Raw genomic sequence first — 21,336 nt, 5'->3', positions numbered from 1 at the left:
ACAGTGCCTAGAGAAAGTATTCAGACCCCTGGACTTATTCCACATTTTGTTACATCCTGAATTCAAAATAGATTAAATATACTTTTTCTCTCACCCATATACACACATTACACCATAAGGACTAAGTGAAAACAGGTTTTTAGACATCTTTGCAAATTTATTGAGAAAGAAATACTAAAATAGGTCATTTACATAAGTATTCACACCCCTGAGTCAAAACTTTGTAGTAGTCTTTCTGGTTAAGTCTAAGAGCTTTCCACACCTGGGTTGTGACATTTGCCCATTATTCTTTAAATTCATCCAGCTCTGTCAAATTAGCAGAGAATTGCTAGACAACCATTTTTAGGTCTTTTGCCATAGATTTTCAAGCAGATTTAAGTCAATAACTCGGCCACTCGAACAGCACTGTTTTCTTGGTAAATTACTAGTGTAGATTTAGCCTTGTTTTAGGCTTTTGTCCTGCTGAAAGGTGAATTCAACTTCCAGAAAGCAGACAACCAGGTTTCTTCTTGTGCTTAGCTCCTATGTTTCATTTTATTTTTTCTGAAAAACTCCAGTACTTAATGACTACAAGCATACCCATAACATGATGCAGCCACCACTATGCTTGAAAATATGGAGAGTGGTACTCGGTAAAGTGCTGTTTTGGATTTGACACAAACATAACACTTTGTATTTAGTGCCTTGATGCAAACAGTATGCATGTTTTGGAATATTCTGTACAGGCTTCCTTTTCACCCTGTCAACTAGGTTAGTATTGTAAGTAACAATGTTGTTGATCCATCCTCCATTATCTCCTATCACAGCCATTAAACAGCTTTAAAATCACCATTGGCCTCATGGGGAAATCTACGGTTTCCTTCCTCTCCGGCAACTGAGTTAGGAAGGACGCCTGTATCTTTGTAGTGACTGGTGTATTGATACAGCATTCAGTGTCATTAACTTATCCATGCTCAAAGGGATGTTCAATGTCATATTTATCCATCTACCAATAGGTTCCCTTTACGAGGCATTGGAAAACCTCCCTGGTCTTTAATTGAAATTCATTGCTCAACTGAGTGACCTTAGATAATTGTATGTGTGGGGTACAGAGATGAGGCAGTCATTAAAGAATCATGTTATACATAACTTGTGACTTAAGCACATTTTTACTCCTGAACTTATTTAGGATTCCCATAAAAGGGGTGGAATTCTTATGAATCAAGACATTTAAGCTTCTCATTTTTATTTAATTTGTACAAATTTAAACAATTCTGACATTATGGGGTGTTTGTATACAAGTGTAAAAAAACTATGTAATACATTTTACATTCAGGCTGAAACAACTGTGTGAACAGGTATGAATACTTTCTGAAGGCACTAGATTCAGCCAGCCATAACTCCCAAAATGCAGACAACAGTCAACCTTCCACAATGTTAATCCAGCATAACCATCTGTAAATCATGAATCTCAAGTATTTGGCAGCTCAGAACCTTTGTACGGTGTGATATGCTCATTTGTAAATGGGGAAATTTGCCTGTCAGAATTAGTTAAATCAGATTGGTGCTAGAAGTATGACCCGAAATCAAGCCATGGCGTGCACATCATCGGTATGTACAAGAAACTTGCCCATCTGTACGATCCCAGTCATCTACTAGCTCATCCAAAATACGGTGGATGATTGGTCAGCAGATGGATGCATACTAACTGCTACATACAGTGGTCAAAACCAGGCTGTTGACAAGATTTACTGGCCAACAATAGCTTTTAACCCCTCTTGAAGCGGGGGGAAGGCAATGTCAGAACAGACTGAACAAAATCAACCAATTTAATTAACTTTTACCATTTCCACATTTGAAATGTAAAAAACATGCAGGCCTTCTGACCCAGACACCAAAACAAATTAAGAAAAACAACCAGTCTTGATTTAAAACTAGGATAACCACACCCTGTTAACCATTTGCACTAAAAGAGAGTCGCAAAACCACATTCATGCTGGTTTTCATTGCCAAGATTGCAGTGCCCACACCTGGATTCCCAGGCTAAAAGGAGTCACTGAGGTGAAAAAAGTCTGGAATGACAAGCAGATACTGGCCTGAGGGACAGTTACGCATCCTCAACACCAACATTTAATCATACAAGTGAAGAGATTAACCAAAGAATGTAACATAAGTCAATGGCCGGAGAGCATCAACTTGATGGCACAATGTCTCAGATCCCGATTGTGTTCTGACAATGCATACAGATCGACCTGACAAAGAGTAATACTGCCATGGACTTCATGAACAAAGAAAATGTAATTGGTCTTTGGGAACAAACACAAAAAGAACTGACTTGTTTTTTGAAGTGTTTGCATACATATTCATAAGAGCCCACCCTCCCCAGCCATCCATCAAGCCTTACAAAGGTGACCTAAAGGGGAGGTGCATTCTGGAGAGAATCTGTTGACAAATGGTAAGGTTGCTGGATGGTGCCCTATCAGAGCGTGCGTGGGTTGTACTCTGGCAGCTTCTTGAGCTTCTCTTGTTCCTGTGGAGTATCCTGTCTGGCGATGACCAGGCAGTGTGCGTATCCCATCACCACCTGCAACCACAAACACCCAAATGTTTCAGCCCAAAGAGTGAACATGCACCTAAATGCAGTTCCCATCTACAGATTACATAAGTGGGAATTCAAATTCATCACTGTTTTCATTCTCTGTTGCTGCTCCACACCTGTTCAGTGTAAACTCCATCCAGGGTCTTCACCTCCTGAGCAGTAGTGGAGGACTTGGCCTTGTTGTCTCCGTATCCCTGTAACAAATCACAAAACCCATGTCATAACAGGTAGAGAAGCCAGAAGAGGTGTGCCAATTCAGCAGTCTTTCGAGCACACAAGTACATTTCTATAATGGTACAGCACTTTGGGTGCGAGAAGTCTGCTTTATAAATACACCAATTAAAACTGACCAGTTCCCCAAAGGTGGGGGAGGGTCCCCAGCTGATGGTGCTGTCGTCTGCAGCGATAACGATACTGCTTTTCCCGCACGCCAGACTGCGGACCTTCCAGCCACACAGGTCCTGCACGGACTTGGGGTACATGGTAGACTCCCGCGAGGTATTGGTGACCCCCCAGAAAAACAGCCCTCCTGCACACAAAATGTTAATATTGTAGCTTCCTTATCAAAAAACACTAGCAAAATTTGTCCAACTCTTGGCGTAATGTTTAGACTGACAGATGCTAGGTTCACAGTTGGGATACGCCCTGAAATCACTACAACATACACAACAAAACATTAAGAACACCTTCCTAATATTGACTTGCACCACCTTTTGCCCTCAGAACAGCCTCAGTTCTTCTGGGCATGGACTCTACAAGATGTCGAAAGCGTTCCACAGGGCTGCTGGCCAATATTGACTGCAAAGTTTCCCACAGTTGTGTCAAGTTGGCTGGATGTCCTTTGGGTGGTGGACCATTCTTGATACACATGGGAAACTGTTGAGCGTGAAAAACCCATCAGCATTGCAGTTCTTGACACACTCAAACCGTTGCGCCTGGCACCTATTACCATAACCTGTTCAAAGGCACTTAAATATTTTGTCTTGCACATACACACAGTCCTTGTCTCAATTGTCTCAAGGCTTAAAAATCCTTCTTTAACCAGACCTCATCATCTACACTGATTGAAGTGGATTTAACAGGTGACATCAATAAGAGATCGCAGCTTTCACCTGGTCAGTCTGTCATGGAAAGAGACATGTTTTGTACAGAGTGTATATCAGGTAGAGCAACAGACTTGGGGAAGTAACAGTAGTATTCTTGGTTTACAGTGGTATAAATTGATAATAGGGGTGATAAATAAAATAATTCTAAAGAGATTTACTCATCAGTGCGACATTCAAGGGGTTAAGCATTGTGTCCCATACCCATCTCATTTATAGCGAAGGAGCACTGATAGCCAGTGTAGATTTGGGATGCCCCGCGCCTGGGGAAGTCAAAGAGCTTCACCAGTCTGGGCACCATCTCGTCCTTCTGCTCCGTGTGACCCAGCCGTCCATAACCACCAAAGCCCCAGGAAAACACCCGCTTCTGGGAGTCCAATATCAGCTGGACACACACAGTATACATACCTCACGCTAACAAAAAAGTGAGAAGAAAAAAACCTAACTTTGCAAATCAACTACAGCCAATATAAGTGAAAACTCATACTTAGAGTGGACTATCCCTTTAAACACAGGCTGGTGCCAAATGTTATCAGACCCGCTCAGCTCCCTATTAGTGTCCAGATTTAAGGACCAGAATAAAGAGGTCTCCATCTGCAGGTTCATTCATTAAACATGAAGGGAACACTGTAGCTTGATCTGGATAAGAGCGTCTGTTGAATGACTCAAATGTATGTTCTTCATTCAGTGATTATGCAAAGGTTGGGGGATGGGGTCATCACTAATATATACCAACACTATTGTGAGATGCAAAAGTTCTATATCATTCTTTGATTTCTGTTTCTAAAATGCTAATTTCTGGCTCAAGGGGTATTTGTGGCAGTAGGTATCAGAGCCCATATTCATAAAAGCGCCTCAGAGTAGGTCTGCTAATCTAGGATCAGGTTCTCCATGTACATGTCATTTCATTATGATCTAAAATGCCAAACTGATCCTAGGTCAGCATTCCTTATCCAAGACTGAATACAGGTCCTGGTCTTCCCTCCTCACCGTGTGATTGCCTCCGCAGGCGACGTCTCGGACCACCACGTTAGGTACAGGCGTCACCTGGCCGTCCTTACTCTTCTCGATGAAGATGGCCACGCGGCGTGCAATGGTCTCACAGTCAAACTCGATGCGCTGAGCCCGGGCAATGAACTTGCCATCAGAGTTGTGTCCTGTGACCCAAAACACAAGACAAAAATAAGTGCAACGCCAGTGTTTGATCTAGAATGATTTTTGAAGGGGTCGTTGTGACTCTTCAAATGTGTCATTAGAGAAACCTTTTTTAGAAGTTTAAATCTGTCCTGCTCGTTAGTTGTGGACATACCTAGCTGGCCATACTCTGGGCACCCGAACGAGTAGAGGATTCCTTTGCAGTCCACCACCATGCTGAACTCTGCCCCACACGCCACCTTGACCAAGGGCTGCCCATTGTACTGGATCTGAGAGGGGATAGGAGAAGCTTTGATAAGCACAGGCTCAGGATGTGGCCATATTAAACCTATAATAAATCAGCCACAATAATGAGGCAGATGAATAGGGAGGTTGATGTTGCTTCCAGTGCATGCATTATAAAATTGGCTGAAATAGTACTCACACACAACTATTTCATGTTTCTAAATCATTACTTTATTCAGACGAAGGGTACTTCTATGGGATCCCCTATGGCTCCTAACTATGCTAATTTGTATGTGGGTTACATGGAGAAACAGTCTATTTTCAATCCTCTCAAACATGTTTTCTTGCCTAACATAATTATTTGGAAACGGTACATTGATGATATTTTTGTTCTATGGAGGGGTGATGCAAAACAGCTCCAGGATTTTCTTAACTCTCGTTCTGAGCACCTGAGATTTAATATGCAATCTGACACAAGTCAAATCAGTTTCCTTGATCTTCTGATTTTGTGTTAGGATAATGTTCTATACACTGATCTTTACAGGTAACCTACTGATCGTAACAGTTTGTTGAGGGCTGATAGTTGTCACCTGCTTCCCTTGAAAAACAGTTTCCCTACAGCCAATTCTGTCAAATCAAAAGAATTTGCAAAAAACTATCAGATTGACCGAAATATGGCTTAGACGCAAAGAAAATTCAAGGAGAGGGGGTACAAAAACGGTCATATTAATACTGCCATTGAGAAAATCCTAAATAAATCGAGACATGATCTCTTTCAAGGACAGTCTCCCAAAAATAAGCATTCTTGTGTTCTTACTACCCGCTATTCAAAGTGCTCTGAACAAATTAAGGGAATCGTTCAAACATTGGCACATTCTAAGATCCGATGACAGTATCAGTCATGTGTTTTTGGACCCTCCCTTGGTCGTATTCTCGCGGGGAAGAAATCTCAGAGATCAATTGCTAAACTGATTTACCACCACAAAATATCTCTGCACAACGTCTATTTGTGCCTCTACCAGATGGAAACTACAAGTGTAGTGGCTGCGCTCAATGCAATGGCACTTACAAATGTAGATCCTTCAAACAACCCCAAACAGGGAAACAAATCAAAGGTGTGATTACGTGCTCCACTAGACATTTATTTATCTTATAACTTGTTCTTGTGGTAAAAAGTATGTGGGTAAAACGATGTGTGAATTAAAACTACAAAGCATCGTAGCACCATTAGGTGTAAAAATACGACGTACCCAGTTGCGGCCCACTTTTTGGAAGCGAACCACTCGATTTCGTCCCTACTTTATATCGGCATCGAACACGTCACCCTCCCTACGAGAGGGGGTGACCTCGACAATTTATTGTTAAAACGAGAGGCTGCCTGGATCTTTCATTTAAAGACCCTTTCTCCCTTCGGTCTCAACGTAGACGTTGATCTGAAGCCATTATGATTTTGCTATTCATTGTAAATCTTTGTAGGCCTATGCAGCCAAATTGTATCTATGATCGCATGCTATCCATTTATGTTTTTTTATATGTTCTATTTATATCTGTAAATTAACCAACGATATCAAGCCACACCCGGCCATGATTACAGACACTTGTGTGTGTCCTTTGACACTATATAAACTAGTTACCGCAGTGTTTGTCATTATACCCTGATAAAGACAGCTTGTCTGTCGAAACGTTGGTTATTAGGTAATTAAATTATGGGATCTGAGCTCCTAGAGCGTGCGGCTCTCCTTTCTTTTTCAAGGTTTATGTTGCTTACCAGGGCTGGACTGAGGACTGCATCTGTTTGGTTGCCCTGGCCCAGCTGGCCCAGTTTGTTCTCTCCAAACGAGTAGGCGGTGCCACCCTCTGTCAATGCCAGGGTGTGGTTGCGTCCACAGGCTGCAGCCACCACCACTTCGTCTGCGAGGGCCTCAATCAGCTTTGGGGCCTCCAGGCGCTTGGTGTCCCCGTGACCCAGCTGACCCTTTTCATTTCGACCTGACAAAGAGAGAAAGAAGTCAATATTGACAATTTCTTCTGGACTCAAGCTAGAATGATTACATCTATGAGACATATACACTACCGTTCAAAGTTTGTGGTCACTTAGAAATGTCCTTGTTTTTTAAAGAAAAGCAATTTTTTTGGCCATTAAAATAACATCAAATTGATCATAAATACAGTGTAGACATTGTTAATGTTGTAAATGACTATTGTAGCTGGAAACGGCAGATTTTTATGGAATATCTACATAGGCGTACAGATGCCCATTATCAGCAACCATCACTCCTCTGTTCCAATGGCACGTTGTGTTAGCTAATCCAAGTTGATCATTTGAAAAGGCTAATTGATCATTAGAAAACCCTTTTGCAATTATGTTAGCACAGCTGAAAACTGTTGTGCTGATTTTAAAGAAGCAATAAAACTGGCCTTCTCTAGACTAGTTGAGTATCTGGAGCATCAGCATTTGTGTGTTCGATTACAGGCTCAAAATGAGCCTACTTGTTTGGTTCCTCTGTCCAGTGTCTGTGTTCTTTTGCCCATCTTAATCTTTTCTTTTTATTGGCCAGTCTGAGATATGGCTTTTTCTTTGCAACTCTGCTTAGAAGGCCAGCATCCCGGAGTCACCTCTTCACTGTTGACGTTGAGACTGGTGTTTTGTGGGTACTATTTAATGAAGCTGCCAGTTGAGGACTTGTGAGGCGTCTTTTTTCTCAAACTAGACACTCTAATGTACTTGTCCTCTTGCTCAGTTGTGCACCGGGGCCTCCCACTCTTTCTATTCTGGTTAGAGCCAGCTTGCGCTGTTCTGTGAAGGGCGTAGTACACAGCATTGTACGAGATCTTCAGTTTCTTGGCAATTTCTCACATGGAATAACCTTCATTTCTCAGAACAAGAATATACTAACGAATTTCTGAAGAAAGTTATTTGTTTCTGGCCATTTTGAGCCTGTAATCGAACCCTGATGCTGATGCTCCAGATACTCAACTAGTCTAAAGGACAGTTTTATTGCTTCTTTAAAATCAGCACAACAGTTTTCAGCTGTGCTAACATAATTGCAAAAGGGTTTTAAACTGATCAACTTGGATTAGCTCACACAACGTGCCATTGGAACACAGGAGTGATGGTTGCTGATAATTGGCCTCTGTACGCCCGATTTAGATCTTCCGTTAAAAATCAGCCGTTTCCAGCTACAATAGTAATTTACAACATTAACAATGTCTACACTGTATTTCTGATCAATTTGATGTTCTTTTAAATGGACATTTTTGTTGTGCTTTTCTTTCATAAACAAGGTCATTTCTAAGTGACCCCAAACTTTTGAACGGTAGTGTATATGCAAGTATAAACTATGAGCTATTACGGTATAGCATTCCTACCCCAGCTCCAGAGCTTGCCCTCAGTGGTGATTAGGAGGCTGTGGGCAGCACAGGGCCCAGACACCACACTGCTGACCTGCACGTCACTCAGGCTGCCGTAGCGGTGAGGACCCCACAAGTTCTGGCCTAGGTTCCTGAAGGCCACTGAGAGACCACACACACACACACAGCACAATTTTAACGTAAAGTCTGTTGCAATTTTAAATGCACTTTAACGTTTGACTTGATAAGAAACAGGAACAGTTCAATACTGCAGTCAATTATGAGGATTGCTTCAAGATTGTCAGTAGAAAGACATGAAAAACTACTTTCAAAGTTGGTGACACAAGTGCTATTAAGGGACAACTGAGTGGAGTATTGCATACAGCAACGTACAGGACTGGGCAGGGTTATACCTTGTGCTTTTGGCACCTCTTTCCTTCCGATGAGATCCCAGTTGGTGGCTCCGAAAATGAGCAGTTGACCTTTGACTTTAGGTAAGTCAAGTTTCTATAGAAATGACAATACAGGGATCAGCTTTATCTTAACGTTTCTCCTGATGTTTTGTTCTAGCACTGCATAAGCACCCTTGATTTACAAGTGACTAATAACATGTTGTTACATTCTCTATTCACATTAACCACAATTCTATATAGTCACATCACAAACCCCTTCCCTTGATTAACTGAACAATGTTCGACAACCTTATGCAGGTCAGGAGGACTTACTATTTTTTCCTTGATATTGTCCGCGACAGTGACTGCTTGAAGGCCTGACTTGGTGATCTTAGGCGTGTGTGCGGCTGCTCGGCCATGGAAACCCATTTCATGAAGCTCCCGACGAACAGTTCTTGTGCTGACCTTGCTTCCAGAGGCTGTTTGGAACTCAGTTGTGAGTGTTGCAACAGAGGACGGACGATTTGTACATGCTACATGCTTCAGCACTTGGCGGTCCCATTCTGTGAGCTTGTGTGGTCTACCACTTCGCGGCTGCGCTGTTGTTGCTCCTAGACGTTTCCACTTCACAATAACAGCACTTACAGTTGACCTGGGCAGCTCTAGCATGGCAGAAATTTGACGAACTGACTTGTTGGAAAGGTGGCATCCTATGACGGTACCACGTTGAAAGTCACTGAGCTCTTTAGTACGGACCATTCTACTGCCAATGTTTGTCACTGGAGAAAAGTTGGGGCGAAAACAAAACAGACATGCATTGTGATATCAATACAACCATAATCAAAGTCTTCTTCCTCAACTGCTGACCACGCATTTTGCAATGATCAGGTCCATATACACAAAAATAGCGACTCGCGCTAGTAACGTCATAGCACTTATAAGAAATCCCACTAGGCCCTCAGACGAACCATCAAACAAGCAAAGTGTGAATACAGGATTAAAATTGAATCCTACTACACCGGCTCTGACACTCGAAGGATGTTGCAGTGCTTGAAAACTATTACGGACTACAAAGAGAAACCCAGACGCGAGCTGCCCAGTAATGCGAGCCTACTAGACGAGCTAAATGCCTTTTATGCTTGCTTCGAGGCAAGCAACACTGAAGCATGCATGAGAGCACCAGCTGTTATGGACGACTGTGTGATAACGCTCTCGGTAGCCAACGTGAGCAAGACCGTAAAACAGGTCAACATCTCACAAAGCCGTGGGGCAGACAGATTACCAGGACATGTACTCAAAGCATGCACGGACCAACTGGCAAGTGTCTTCACTGACATTTTCAACCTCTCCCTGACCGAGTCTGTAATAACTACAAGTTTCAAGCAGACATATACATTTACATTACATTACATTTAAGTCATTTAGCAGACGCTCTTATCCAGAGCGACTTACAAATTGGTGCATTCACCTTATGATATCCAGTGGAACAACCACTTTACAATAGTGCATCTAACTCTTTTAAGGGGGGGGGGTTAGAAGGATTACTTTATCCTATCCTAGGTATTCCTTAAAGAGGTGGGGTTTCAGGTGTCTCCGGAAGGTGGTGATTGACTCCGCTGACCTGGCGTCGTGAGGGAGTTTGTTCCACCATTGGGGTGCCAGAGCAGCGAACAGTTTTGACTGGGCTGAGCGGGAACTGTACTTCCTCAGAGGTAGGGAGGCGAGCAGGCCAGAGGTGGATGAACGCAGTGCCCTTGTTTGGGTGTAGGGCCTGATCAGAGCCTGAAGGTACGGAGGTGCCGTTCCCCTCACAGCTCCGTAGGCAAGCACCATGGTCTTGTAGCGGATGCGAGCTTCAACTGGAAGCCAGTGGAGAGAGCGGAGGAGCGGGGTGACGTGAGAGAACTTGGGAAAGTTGAACACCAGACGGGCTGCGGCGTTCTGGATGAGTTGTAGGGGTTTAATGGCACAGGCAGGGAGCCCAGCCAACAGCGAGTTGCAGTAATCCAGACGGGAGATGACAAGTGCCTGGATTAGGACCTGCGCCGCTTCCTGCGTGAGGCAGGGTCGTACTCTGCGAATGTTGTAGAGCATGAACCTACAGGAACGGGTCACCGCCTTGATGTTAGTTGAGAACGACAGGGTGTTGTCCAGGATCACGCCAAGGTTCTTAGCACTCTGGGAGGAGGACACAATGGAGTTGTCAACCGTGATGGCGAGATCATGGAACGGGCAGTCCTTCCCCGGGAGGAAGAGCAGCTCCGTCTTGCCGAGGTTCAGCTTGAGGTGGTGATCCGTCATCCACACTGATATGTCTGCCAGACATGCAGAGATGCGATTCACCACCTGGTTATCAGAGGGGGGAAAGGAGAAGATTAATTGTGTGTCGTCTGCATAGCAATGATAGGAGAGACCATGTGAGGATATGACAGAGCCAAGTGACTTGGTGTATAGCGAGAATAGGAGAGGGCCTAGAACAGAGCCCTGGGGGACACCAGTGGTGAGAGCACGTGGTGCGGAGACAGATTCTCGCCACGCCACCTGGTAGGAGCGACCTGTCAGGTAGGACGCAATCCAAGCGTGGGCCGCGCCGGAGATGCCCAGCTCGGAGAGGGTGGAGAGGAGGATCTGATGGTTCACAGTATCAAAGGCAGCCGATAGGTCTAGAAGGATGAGAGCAGAGGAGAGAGAGTTAGCTTTAGCAGTGCGGAGCGCCTCCGTGACACAGAGAAGAGCAGTCTCAGTTGAATGACTAGTCTTGAAACCTGACTGATTTGGATCAAGAAGGTCATTCTGAGAGAGATAGCAGGAGAGCTGGCCAAGGACGGCACGTTCAAGAGTTTTGGAGAGAAAAGAAAGAAGGGATACTGGTCTGTAGTTGTTGACATCGGAGGGATCGAGTGTAGGTTTTTTCAGAAGGGGTGCAACTCTCGCTCTCTTGAAGACGGAAGGGACGTAGCCAGCGGTCAAGGATGAGTTGATGAGCGAGGTGAGGTAAGGGAGAAGGTCTCCGGAAATGGTCTGGAGAAGAGAGGAGGGGATAGGGTCAAGCGGGCAGGTTGTTGGGCGGCCGGCCGTCACAAGACGCGAGATTTCATCTGGAGAGAGAGAGGAGAAAGAGGTCAAAGCACAGGGTAGGGCAGTGTGAGCAGAACCAGCGGTGTCGTTTGACTTAGCAAACGAGGATCGGATGTCGTCGACCTTCTTTTCAAAATGGTTGACGAAGTCATCAGCAGAGAGGGAGGAGGGGGGAGGAGGGGGAGGAGGATTCAGGAGGGAGGAGAAGGTGGCAAAGAGCTTCCTAGGGTTAGAGGCAGATGCTTGGAATTTAGAGTGGTAGAAATTGGCTTTAGCAGCAGAGACAGAAGAGGAGAATGTAGAGAGGAGGGAGTGAAAGGATGCCAGGTCCGCAGGGAGGCGAGTTTTTCTCCATTTCCGCTCGGCTGCCCGGAGCCCTGTTCTGTGAGCTCGCAATGAGTCGTCGAGCCACGGAGCAGGAGGGGAGGACCGAGCCGGCCTGGAGGATAGGGGACATAGAGAGTCAAAGGATGCAGAAAGGGAGGAGAGGAGGGTTGAGGAGGCAGAATCAGGAGATAGGTTGGAGAAGGTTTGAGCAGAGGGAAGAGATGATAGGATGGAAGAGGAGAGAGTAGCGGGGGAGAGAGAGCGTAGGTTGGGACGGCGCGATACCATCCGAGTAGGGGCAGTGTGGGAAGTGTTGGATGAGAGCGAGAGGGAAAAGGATACAAGGTAGTGGTCGGAGACTTGGAGGGGAGTTGCAATGAGATTAGTGGAAGAACAGCATCTAGTAAAGATGAGGTCAAGCGTATTGCCTGCCTTGTGAGTAGGGGGGGAAGGTGAGAGGGTGAGGTCAAAAGAGGAGAGGAGTGGAAAGAAGGAGGCAGAGAGGAATGAGTCAAAGGTAGACGTGGGGAGGTTAAAGTCACCCAGAACTGTGAGAGGTGAGCCATCCTCAGGAAAGGAACTTATCAGGGCGTCAAGCTCATTGATGAACTCTCCAAGGGAACCTGGAGGGCGATAAATGATAAGGATGTTAAGCTTGAAAGGGCTGGTAACTGTGACAGCATGGAATTCAAAGGAGGCGATAGACAGATGGGTCAGGGGAGAAAGAGAGAATGTCCACTTGGGAGAGATGAGGATCCCAGTGCCACCACCCCGCTGACCAGAAGCTCTCGGGGTGTGCGAGAACACGTGGGCAGACGAGGAGAGAGCAGTAGGAGTAGCAGTGTTATCAGTGGTAATCCATGTTTCCGTCAGTGCCAGACCACCATAGTCCCTGTGCTCAAGGAAGCAAAGGTAACCTGCCTAAATGATTACTGCCCCGTAGCACTCACATCGGTAGCCATGAAGTGCTTTGAAAGGCTGGTCATGGCTCATATCAACAGCATCCTCCCGGATACCCTAGACCCACTCCAATTCGCATACCGCCCCAACAGATGACGCAATCTCAATCGCACTCCACACTGCCCTTTCCCACCTGGACAAAAGGAACACCTATGTGAGAATGCTGTTCATTGACTACAGCTCAGCGTTCAACACTATAGTGCCCACAAACCCCATCACTAAGCTAAGGACCCTGGGACTAAACCCCTCCCTCTGCAACTGGATCCTGGACTTCCTGACGGGCCGCCCCCAGGTGGCAAGGGTAGGCAACAACACGTCTGCCACGCTGAACCTCAACCCTCAACACTGGGGCCCCTCAGGGTGTGTACTTAGTCCCCTCCTGTACTCCCTGTTCACCCACAACTGCATGACCAAACACGACTCCAACACCCTCATTAAGTTTACTGACGACACAACAGTGGTAGGCCTGATCACCGACGAGACAGACTATAGGGAAGAGGTCAGAGATGATCGTGGACTACAGGAAAAGGCCCATTAACATCGACGGGGCTGTAGTGGAGCGGGTCGAGAGTTTCAAGTTCCTTGGTGTCCAAATCACCAAAAAACTATCATAGTCCAAACACACCAAGACAGTCGTTAAAAGGGCACTACAACACCTTTCCCCCCTCAGGAGACTGAAAAGATTTGGCATGGGTCCCCAGATCCTCAAAACGTTCTACAGCTGCACCATCAAGAGTATCCTGACCGGTTGCCTGGTATGGCAACTGCTCGGCATCTGACCGTAACTGGGCCAAGCTTCCCGCCATCCAAGACCTATATACTAGGCAGTGTCAGAGGAAAGCCCCAAAAAATGTCAGACTCCAGTCGCTGTTTTCTCTGCTACTGCACGGCAAGCGGTACCGGAGCGCCAAGTCTAGGACAAAAAGGCTCCTTAACAGCCTCTACGCCCAAGCCATAAGACTGCTGAATAATTCATCAAATGGCCACTGGACTATTTACATTGACCCCCCCCCCCATTTGTTTTGTACACTGCTGCTACTCTCTGTTTATTATCTACGCATCGTCACTTCACCCCTACCTACATGTACAAATTGCCTCGACTAACCTGTACATTGACTCGGTACCGGCACCCCCTTTATATGGCCTCGTTATTTTTATATTATTGTGTTACTTTTTATTTTATTTTTTACTTTAGTTTATTTGGTAAATATTTTCTTAACTCTTTCTTGAACTGCACTGTTGGTTCAGGGCTTGTAAGTAAGCATTTCACGGTAAGGTCTACACCTGTTGTATTCGGTGCATGTGACAAAAAGTTTGATTTGATTTTTATTAGCTAGTAATGGATTCTAGCACTCAGTCTTCTCCGCATTTCTTTGTCGTCATGCTAGCATAATCAATGGCTACTACCTATCTGACAACTAACTATTAAACTCCGGAAAAATATGAAAATAGCCACACAATGCACGGTTTTTACTACCAGCTACTAAGGCAAGCTAGTGTATGCTATCGATTTCTAAACAAAGACACATCTTGAGTAAAGTTAGCTAGCTAATTCACAGATGAAAAACGTTATCTTTCCCCAACTAAAAGTTGAAGGTGAGATGAAAACGTTGCTAAATCTCTTGGCTTCAGATTTTCTTCTGTGGATTTTATATGGCAGTTGGCAACCAATTTTAAGATGCATTACCGCCACCAACTGGACTGGAGTGTGGACCAGAGACAGTTAAAGTCTCAATCCTACCCAAGATTCTCGTCTATCTAAGGAAACGAAATACATAAGGAATTACTATATCCCCTGAAGATTTCCCCAGCAGTTCACTGAATCCTGGCTCTTCAATCCCATAATTTTAAATTATTTTATTTAACTAGGCAAGTCTGTTAAGAACAAATTCTTATTTACAATGACGGCCTAGGAACAGTGGGTTAACTGCCTTGTCTAGGGGCAGAACGACAGATTTTTACCTTGTCAGCTCGGGGATTCGATTTAGCAACCTTTTGGTTACTGGCCCAACACTCTAACCACTAGGCTACCTGCCACCCCAAATTACTGCCACCCTCAAATCTAATAACAATCACTCCCTTTCCCTCCCGTATTTCTGGCACTAAAATAGAACATTTTCCACTGTCTCCATCTCCTCCTGACAATGATCACACCTCCTAGTCAGATGTTTCCCCACCAATTTCAATGTACTATTGAGCCTTGTGATTACACTTCCCTCCCTGCTCTCTCGGCCTGAGGACCTCCCTGCCACCACCTTTTCCTGGATCTTAAACAGGCGTCTTCCCTTCCTCTCCCTGTTCCACAACTCTTGCCATTTGTTTTTAACCACTGTTCTTATTAAACCGCTTGGCTTCTGCTTTACTGATTGACAATTCCATCTCAACATTAGGATGTTAAAGAGCCTGCTTGGTGACAACATCCACCTACCTCCTCATTCCCCTCTACTCCCACTGGAGCTGGTACCCAGAGGAACATCACAAATACCCCCAACCTGTTTCACCCTATACAAGTACTGCAAAACCTCATCATTTGCATCTCATAGCAGACAGGATGTATTAAGCTAGGCTCATCAGTGCTGCACAGGAGTCAGAGCAGAAGACTACTCCTCCTCCACCCACTCTGGCCAACAACTCCATTGTGCAAACAGATAAATTATCCGTTGCTCTTTTTGTCACTGCCACCTTAAACTCAGGAACACTAAAAGTTGCACCTGTCCTCCCTGCACCTCTTACCCTCGCAATCAACCCTAGATCAATCACTGGCTGAGGTAGAAACCAAGGTGGGATAGTAGGAAGAACCACAGAGGGGCCCAACTTCCTCCCAAACAACCCCATCTCTCTCGCCATGCCATTGCCTATCCACCCAACGATTGTATTCAGATTTCGTTAATGTTCTAGGAGTACATTTTTTGTAGCGTGGGTAACCTTATGTCCTTGTCCTATTGGGTATAGGTCATGTATAGCTGTCTTCTTAACTTTAAACAACATCTCTCCCAACTCTACCTGCATCGCTGCCACCGGAAAGGTCTTGAGTGCTTCACGACATATTCTTAGGGCTTGAAGCTGGATTACATCTAGCTTTTTTAAAGATGTCTGAGCTGCTGATCCATATGCCATACTTCCATAATCCAGTGATGACTTTAACAGCACTATATATATCATTTGACACCATTCTATCTGCCCCCCACTCCATTCCTGACAAGCAATGTATCACATTCAATATTTTCTTTCCTTTGACAAGTACTCTGTTAATATGCTCTGCCCACGTCACTTGAGTGTCAAACCAGACCCCCAGGAACCTAAACCCCTCCCACCCTCTCCAGATTCCTTCCATACAACTTCAAGTATTTTTACTCCCCAACCTTCCTTCTAGAAAGAAACACAGTCTGTTTTCTCAACTGAAAACATGAAGACCTACCTGAGGGACCACTGCTCTACTTCACTAATCACTTCTTGAACTCTTCCGACTGTATGGGTAATATTTCTCCCTCTCGTCGACAGTGCCCCATCATCCGCAATTAATGACCTCCCAATATCAGGTCTCACCTGGGAGAATGCATCATCAATCATAATAGAGAACAAAGGACTAATGACACTTCCCGGAATGTACCATTATCTACCTTACAGCTTTCTGACAGAGCTCCCCACCCTCACTTGTATTGATTGCCCAAAAAGAAAATACATGATCCAGTTAAAAACCCTTCCTCCAAACCCCATGTTATCCAGCTTGATGAGTAGGTCTTCCTTCCACATCATAAGCCTTTTCTACATCAAAGACAACGGCTACCACCACCTCCTTTTTGCCTGTACCTTCCGTATGACTGACTCAAGGCACAGTACAGGATCCTGCCTTTCCTGAACCCACTTTGATCTGGTGACATTAGTCTTCTACACTCCAGAAAGTAAGTCAGCCTTTCCCATTTCATCCTTTCCATAAGTTCAAATACATGAGATGTCAACGCTATCGGCCTATAGCTTAAAAGGACTCTTTCCCTGGTTTCCGTATCGGCACCACTACAGCCTGCTTCCAACTCCCAGGCAGTTTCTCTTCCTGCCACACCTTATTGTAAAGGCCCAATACTTTCTTCACTGCAGTGTCGCTGAGATGAGCCATCATGATGTAACACGCCTCATCCTTCCCAGGAGATGTTACCCCAGCTTTAGCTAATGCTCTCTTCATCCCAGCCAACGGAAAAGGGGCATTCAATGCACCCCCCACCATCTCCCTCTGATCCAGGACCGCAGGATGTTCTCCTCCGACGCCACGTTATTTTAACAATGCACCTTAAATGCCTGGGATAACATTTCAGCCGTCTCCATATCTCCCCACAGCACAGGGAGATCCCGATCCCATCTGACCCCACTCATCCTCTTAATCATCCCCCATAGGAGTGGTCCTGCCTATGTATCCACAGAACCGGTGCCAATACTCCCTCTTAGCTGTCCTAATAATCCTCCTTACTACTGCTTGTGCTTGTTTATACTGAATCAGGTGCTGGTGATTATGTGACCATTTCAACATTCTGAAAGCCCTGTTGCTACTCTTCACTGCTTCTCTACACTCTTCAGTCCACCAGGGAACTGCGTTACTCTTTCTCCCCCCTGTACCCGTAGGAATCACCTGCCTTGTCGCCCCTACTGCATCTCCTCTTACTGCATCATTAACTCTTTCTATATCCGAATTGAGATCAACCTTAGGCAGCTCCTGTTTACTCAACTCCTGAAACTAAGCCCACTCCGCTTTCCCCAAATATCCATCTCCTCAATCCATTTCCTACTGAATCTTCCTCCCTCAATCCTACAGTACACCTGATAGGATAGTGATCCGTACCCCCTGTAGATTCCTCCAAAACCTCCCAACTACATCTGCCTGCCATTGAACTTGAGATCAAAGTAAGATCCAGAGCAGATTCCTTTCCAGTTACTGGGTCAATCCTGATTCCCCCGGCCGGCATTAAGACTCACAAGCCCTTTCTCATCCAGTAGTTCCTCCAACACTTGTCCATGTACATCAGTCCGTAATCCTCCCCAGAGTGTACTATGAGCACTAACATCCCCACACCACATTACCCGTCTCCTATCTTGAGCTTCTACATTCCCAAGGGCCATCAACTCTAGTCTCTTACACGGGTTGTAAAAGTTCACTATTACCATATTCTCCCCCCCTGCCAACCACACCTCTAACACTACATACTCCTGTTCAACTCCCACACACCTATATGGGATCCCCCTGCTTTATAAAGGAAGCACACCCTCTTCCTCCCCTGCCACCCTCTCTCTACAGTCTGCAACATGACCTTGTAATACAAAAATTGAGAGTAGGTTTAAACCAGGTCACCTGGAGACATATCACATCAGGTTTGGCTGGTAACTCCTCAAGACACCATTAGCCATCAAACTTCTGGCATTTCATTGAAGGATTAACGCCATTATGAAAATTAACCAATACATGATTCCTGGCTGCACTGATAATCTTATGGAGGTCATCCTGTACATTTTCCCATGTCAGTCCTGTGATCCCAAGTTACACTACATAACTAAAAGTATGTGGACACCTGCTCGTCAAACATCTCATTCCAAAATCATGGGCATTAATATGGAGTTGGTCCCCTCTTTGCTGCTATAACAGCCTCCACTCTTCTGGGAAGGCTTTCCACTACATGTTGGAACATTGCTGTGGGGACTTGCTTCCATTCAGCCACAAGAGCATTAGTGGCACTGATGTTGGGAGATTAGGCCTGGCTCACAGTCGGCGTTCCAATTCATACCAAAGGGTGTTTGATGGAGTTTATGTCAGGGCTCTGTGCTGGCCAGGCAAGTTCTTCCACAACGATCTCGACAAACCATTTCTGTATGGACCTCGCTTTGTGCATGGGGGCATTATCATGCTGAAACAGGAAAGGGCCTTCCCCAAACTGTTGCCACAAAGTTGGAAGCCCAAAATCGTCTAGAATGCGATTGTATACTGTAGCGTTAAGATTTCCCTTCACTGGAACTAAGGGGCCCGAACCATGAACAACAGTCCCAGACCATTATTCCTCCTCCACTAAACTTTACAGTTTGCAGTGGCACTATGCAGTCGGGCAGGTAGCGTTCTCCTGGCATCCGCCAAACATAGCTTCGTCCGATGGACTGCCATATGGTGAAGCATAATTCATTACGCCAGACAAAGCGTTTCCACTGCTCCAGAGTCCAATGGCGGCGAGTTTTACACCACTCCAGCCGATGCTTGGCATTGCGCACGACAATCTTAGGCTTGTGTGCGGCTGCTCGGCCATGGAAACCCATTTTATGAGGCTCCCGACGAACAGTTATTGTGCTGACATTGCTTCCAGAGGCAGTTTTGAAGTTGGTAGTGAGTGTTGCAAACGAGGACAGATGACAGATGATTTTTACCAGCACTTTAACTGGACCCCATCTCCACATGCATGTTCTCCCCCACACATCTCTCCCCCACACATCACAGCATCATGGCAAAAACTATTGTCCAGTCTTTCAGTTTATACCCTCAGGATGCTGAATAGCCACCACTAGTCAGCTACCTGCTCCCCCCTCCCATGCTACTCCCTGTATGGACCTTCCCCCGCTACCCCCCCCCCCCACACCATAATAACATTCATCACTGTTGCAGTTGTTAATATGTATATTATAACTTTTTTGTTTTTATTTCACTCAATGATCATGCTATGGTCATTCCACTCCACCCCCTCAATAGTCTTTACTCTGCCTCCACCCCAATAGAAATGTATTTATTCATCACTGCCACCTTTGTTATTATGCATATTGGTTATTTTACCATTTTCATTATTTTTTTCACTAGTCCTGCATGTTGGAGCTCGAATCCTAAGATTTCCACTGTACCCTGTAATCACACCTGCAACCTGTACCTGTGACTATTAAATCATCTGAATATGGTCCTTAAATTTCACCAACACCTTGAACGCCACTTCTCTCAGTACAACACTGCGAACCCAACCTCCGTCATCACTACTCTCCCCCCACAAGACCTGCAAAGGCTCCTCAGGCGTACTCTTCTTCTTAACCTTTTACTACTCTACCTCCACCTTTTTCCACTCCATCCCGTCCTCATCAACTCCTAACCTGCCTACCTTTTCATCCATCTCTGTTCCAGTCACAGCCCAGTGTTGCTCAACCACCTCCACCGGATTTATTCACGTTTCGTCAATACAAAAACCGATTCGAAATTATATCTTTATAGAAAAAAAATAAAAACGACTCTTCGTCGTTACAAATGCACACCCACTACTCTGAATCTGTTCAGATTCCTGTGTAACAAGCTCATTGAACTATATAGGAACCAGTCTTCCGATTATCTTCATTCTAATTCTGTGAGTAATTAACACGTCTGCAGAGGGGTTTCCTTATTCTCTCTTGCATGTCCATCTTCAGGTTTAAAAAATAAATAAAAATTAACAAAAGAATCTGCAGTCTCCGGCTCGATGAAACCACATGGGTACTGCCTATGTTTATAATTAACTACAGTCGTAAAATGCAAAAAGCTATAACTCGTAAAATACGTACAACTTTCCCTTATGTATATTAACGTTACAGCCTGTGATGCAAGTTGTAACACATATGTTTCAATGTTTACCTGGGATTCGTTTGCTGTGGATGTCTGGCCTATAAATCTTTTGATTGATGTTCTGCTTTATCGCTATGATCCCTCCCCCTTTGTCGTCTGTCTTTTTTGTTAAAATGTAAATATGTGCAGAGACGTGACATGCCGGCCCGGTTGGTACTACAAAATAAAAATGGACTTGGAAAATGTAAAGAAAACTACAACCCATGAAGCTACCAAAGTATCATGTCGCCCTCTTGTGACGGGGATGTGCATACCATCCAAGAGTGGACTTTTTTACAAATGCAAATTCGAGATTATTTAGGCTGGAGCCAAAAATGAAAGGGGAAATCCTTGACTAGAACTCATTGCCAAATGTCAGTGAAGTACATACTTTGAAAGTGTTAATTTCAACAGCCTGACCCTGCCACTTTGTTTGCTAAACTACTAAATTTAAGATGAGGCTTAGGGGTAACCACTCTGAAATTCAGAATGCCTGAAGGTCAATTAGACTGACATGATCGTTGGAAACATATTTGGAGCTATACATTGTAGATAATGTATACAAAAAATGGGGCAAAAAACTAT

The 21,336-nt window shown here is 44.9% G+C and overlaps 1 protein-coding gene across 1 annotated transcript; it reads right to left on the bottom strand.

The window, feature by feature from the left end:
- Positions 1-502: 502 nt before the first annotated feature.
- On the bottom strand, positions 503-20,929 carry LOC139557013 (protein RCC2 homolog). Its single transcript, XM_071371306.1, has 11 exons — positions 20,782-20,929; positions 9,138-9,583; positions 8,826-8,919; positions 8,431-8,574; positions 6,830-7,050; positions 4,991-5,105; positions 4,672-4,838; positions 3,886-4,066; positions 2,929-3,107; positions 2,695-2,772; positions 503-2,563 (listed from the first exon to the last, which is right to left on the bottom strand). Exons 2-11 carry the CDS (start codon positions 9,561-9,563, stop codon positions 2,459-2,461), a joined length of 1,710 nt encoding a protein of 569 aa, XP_071227407.1. The 5' UTR covers positions 9,564-9,583; positions 20,782-20,929; the 3' UTR covers positions 503-2,458.
- Positions 20,930-21,336: the final 407 nt, after the last annotated feature.

This window comes from Salvelinus alpinus, chromosome 28 (assembly GCF_045679555.1).
Source record: "Salvelinus alpinus chromosome 28, SLU_Salpinus.1, whole genome shotgun sequence".
Taxonomy (NCBI): domain Eukaryota; kingdom Metazoa; phylum Chordata; class Actinopteri; order Salmoniformes; family Salmonidae; genus Salvelinus; species Salvelinus alpinus.
This window is presented reverse-complemented; position numbering and strand designations above follow the sequence as displayed.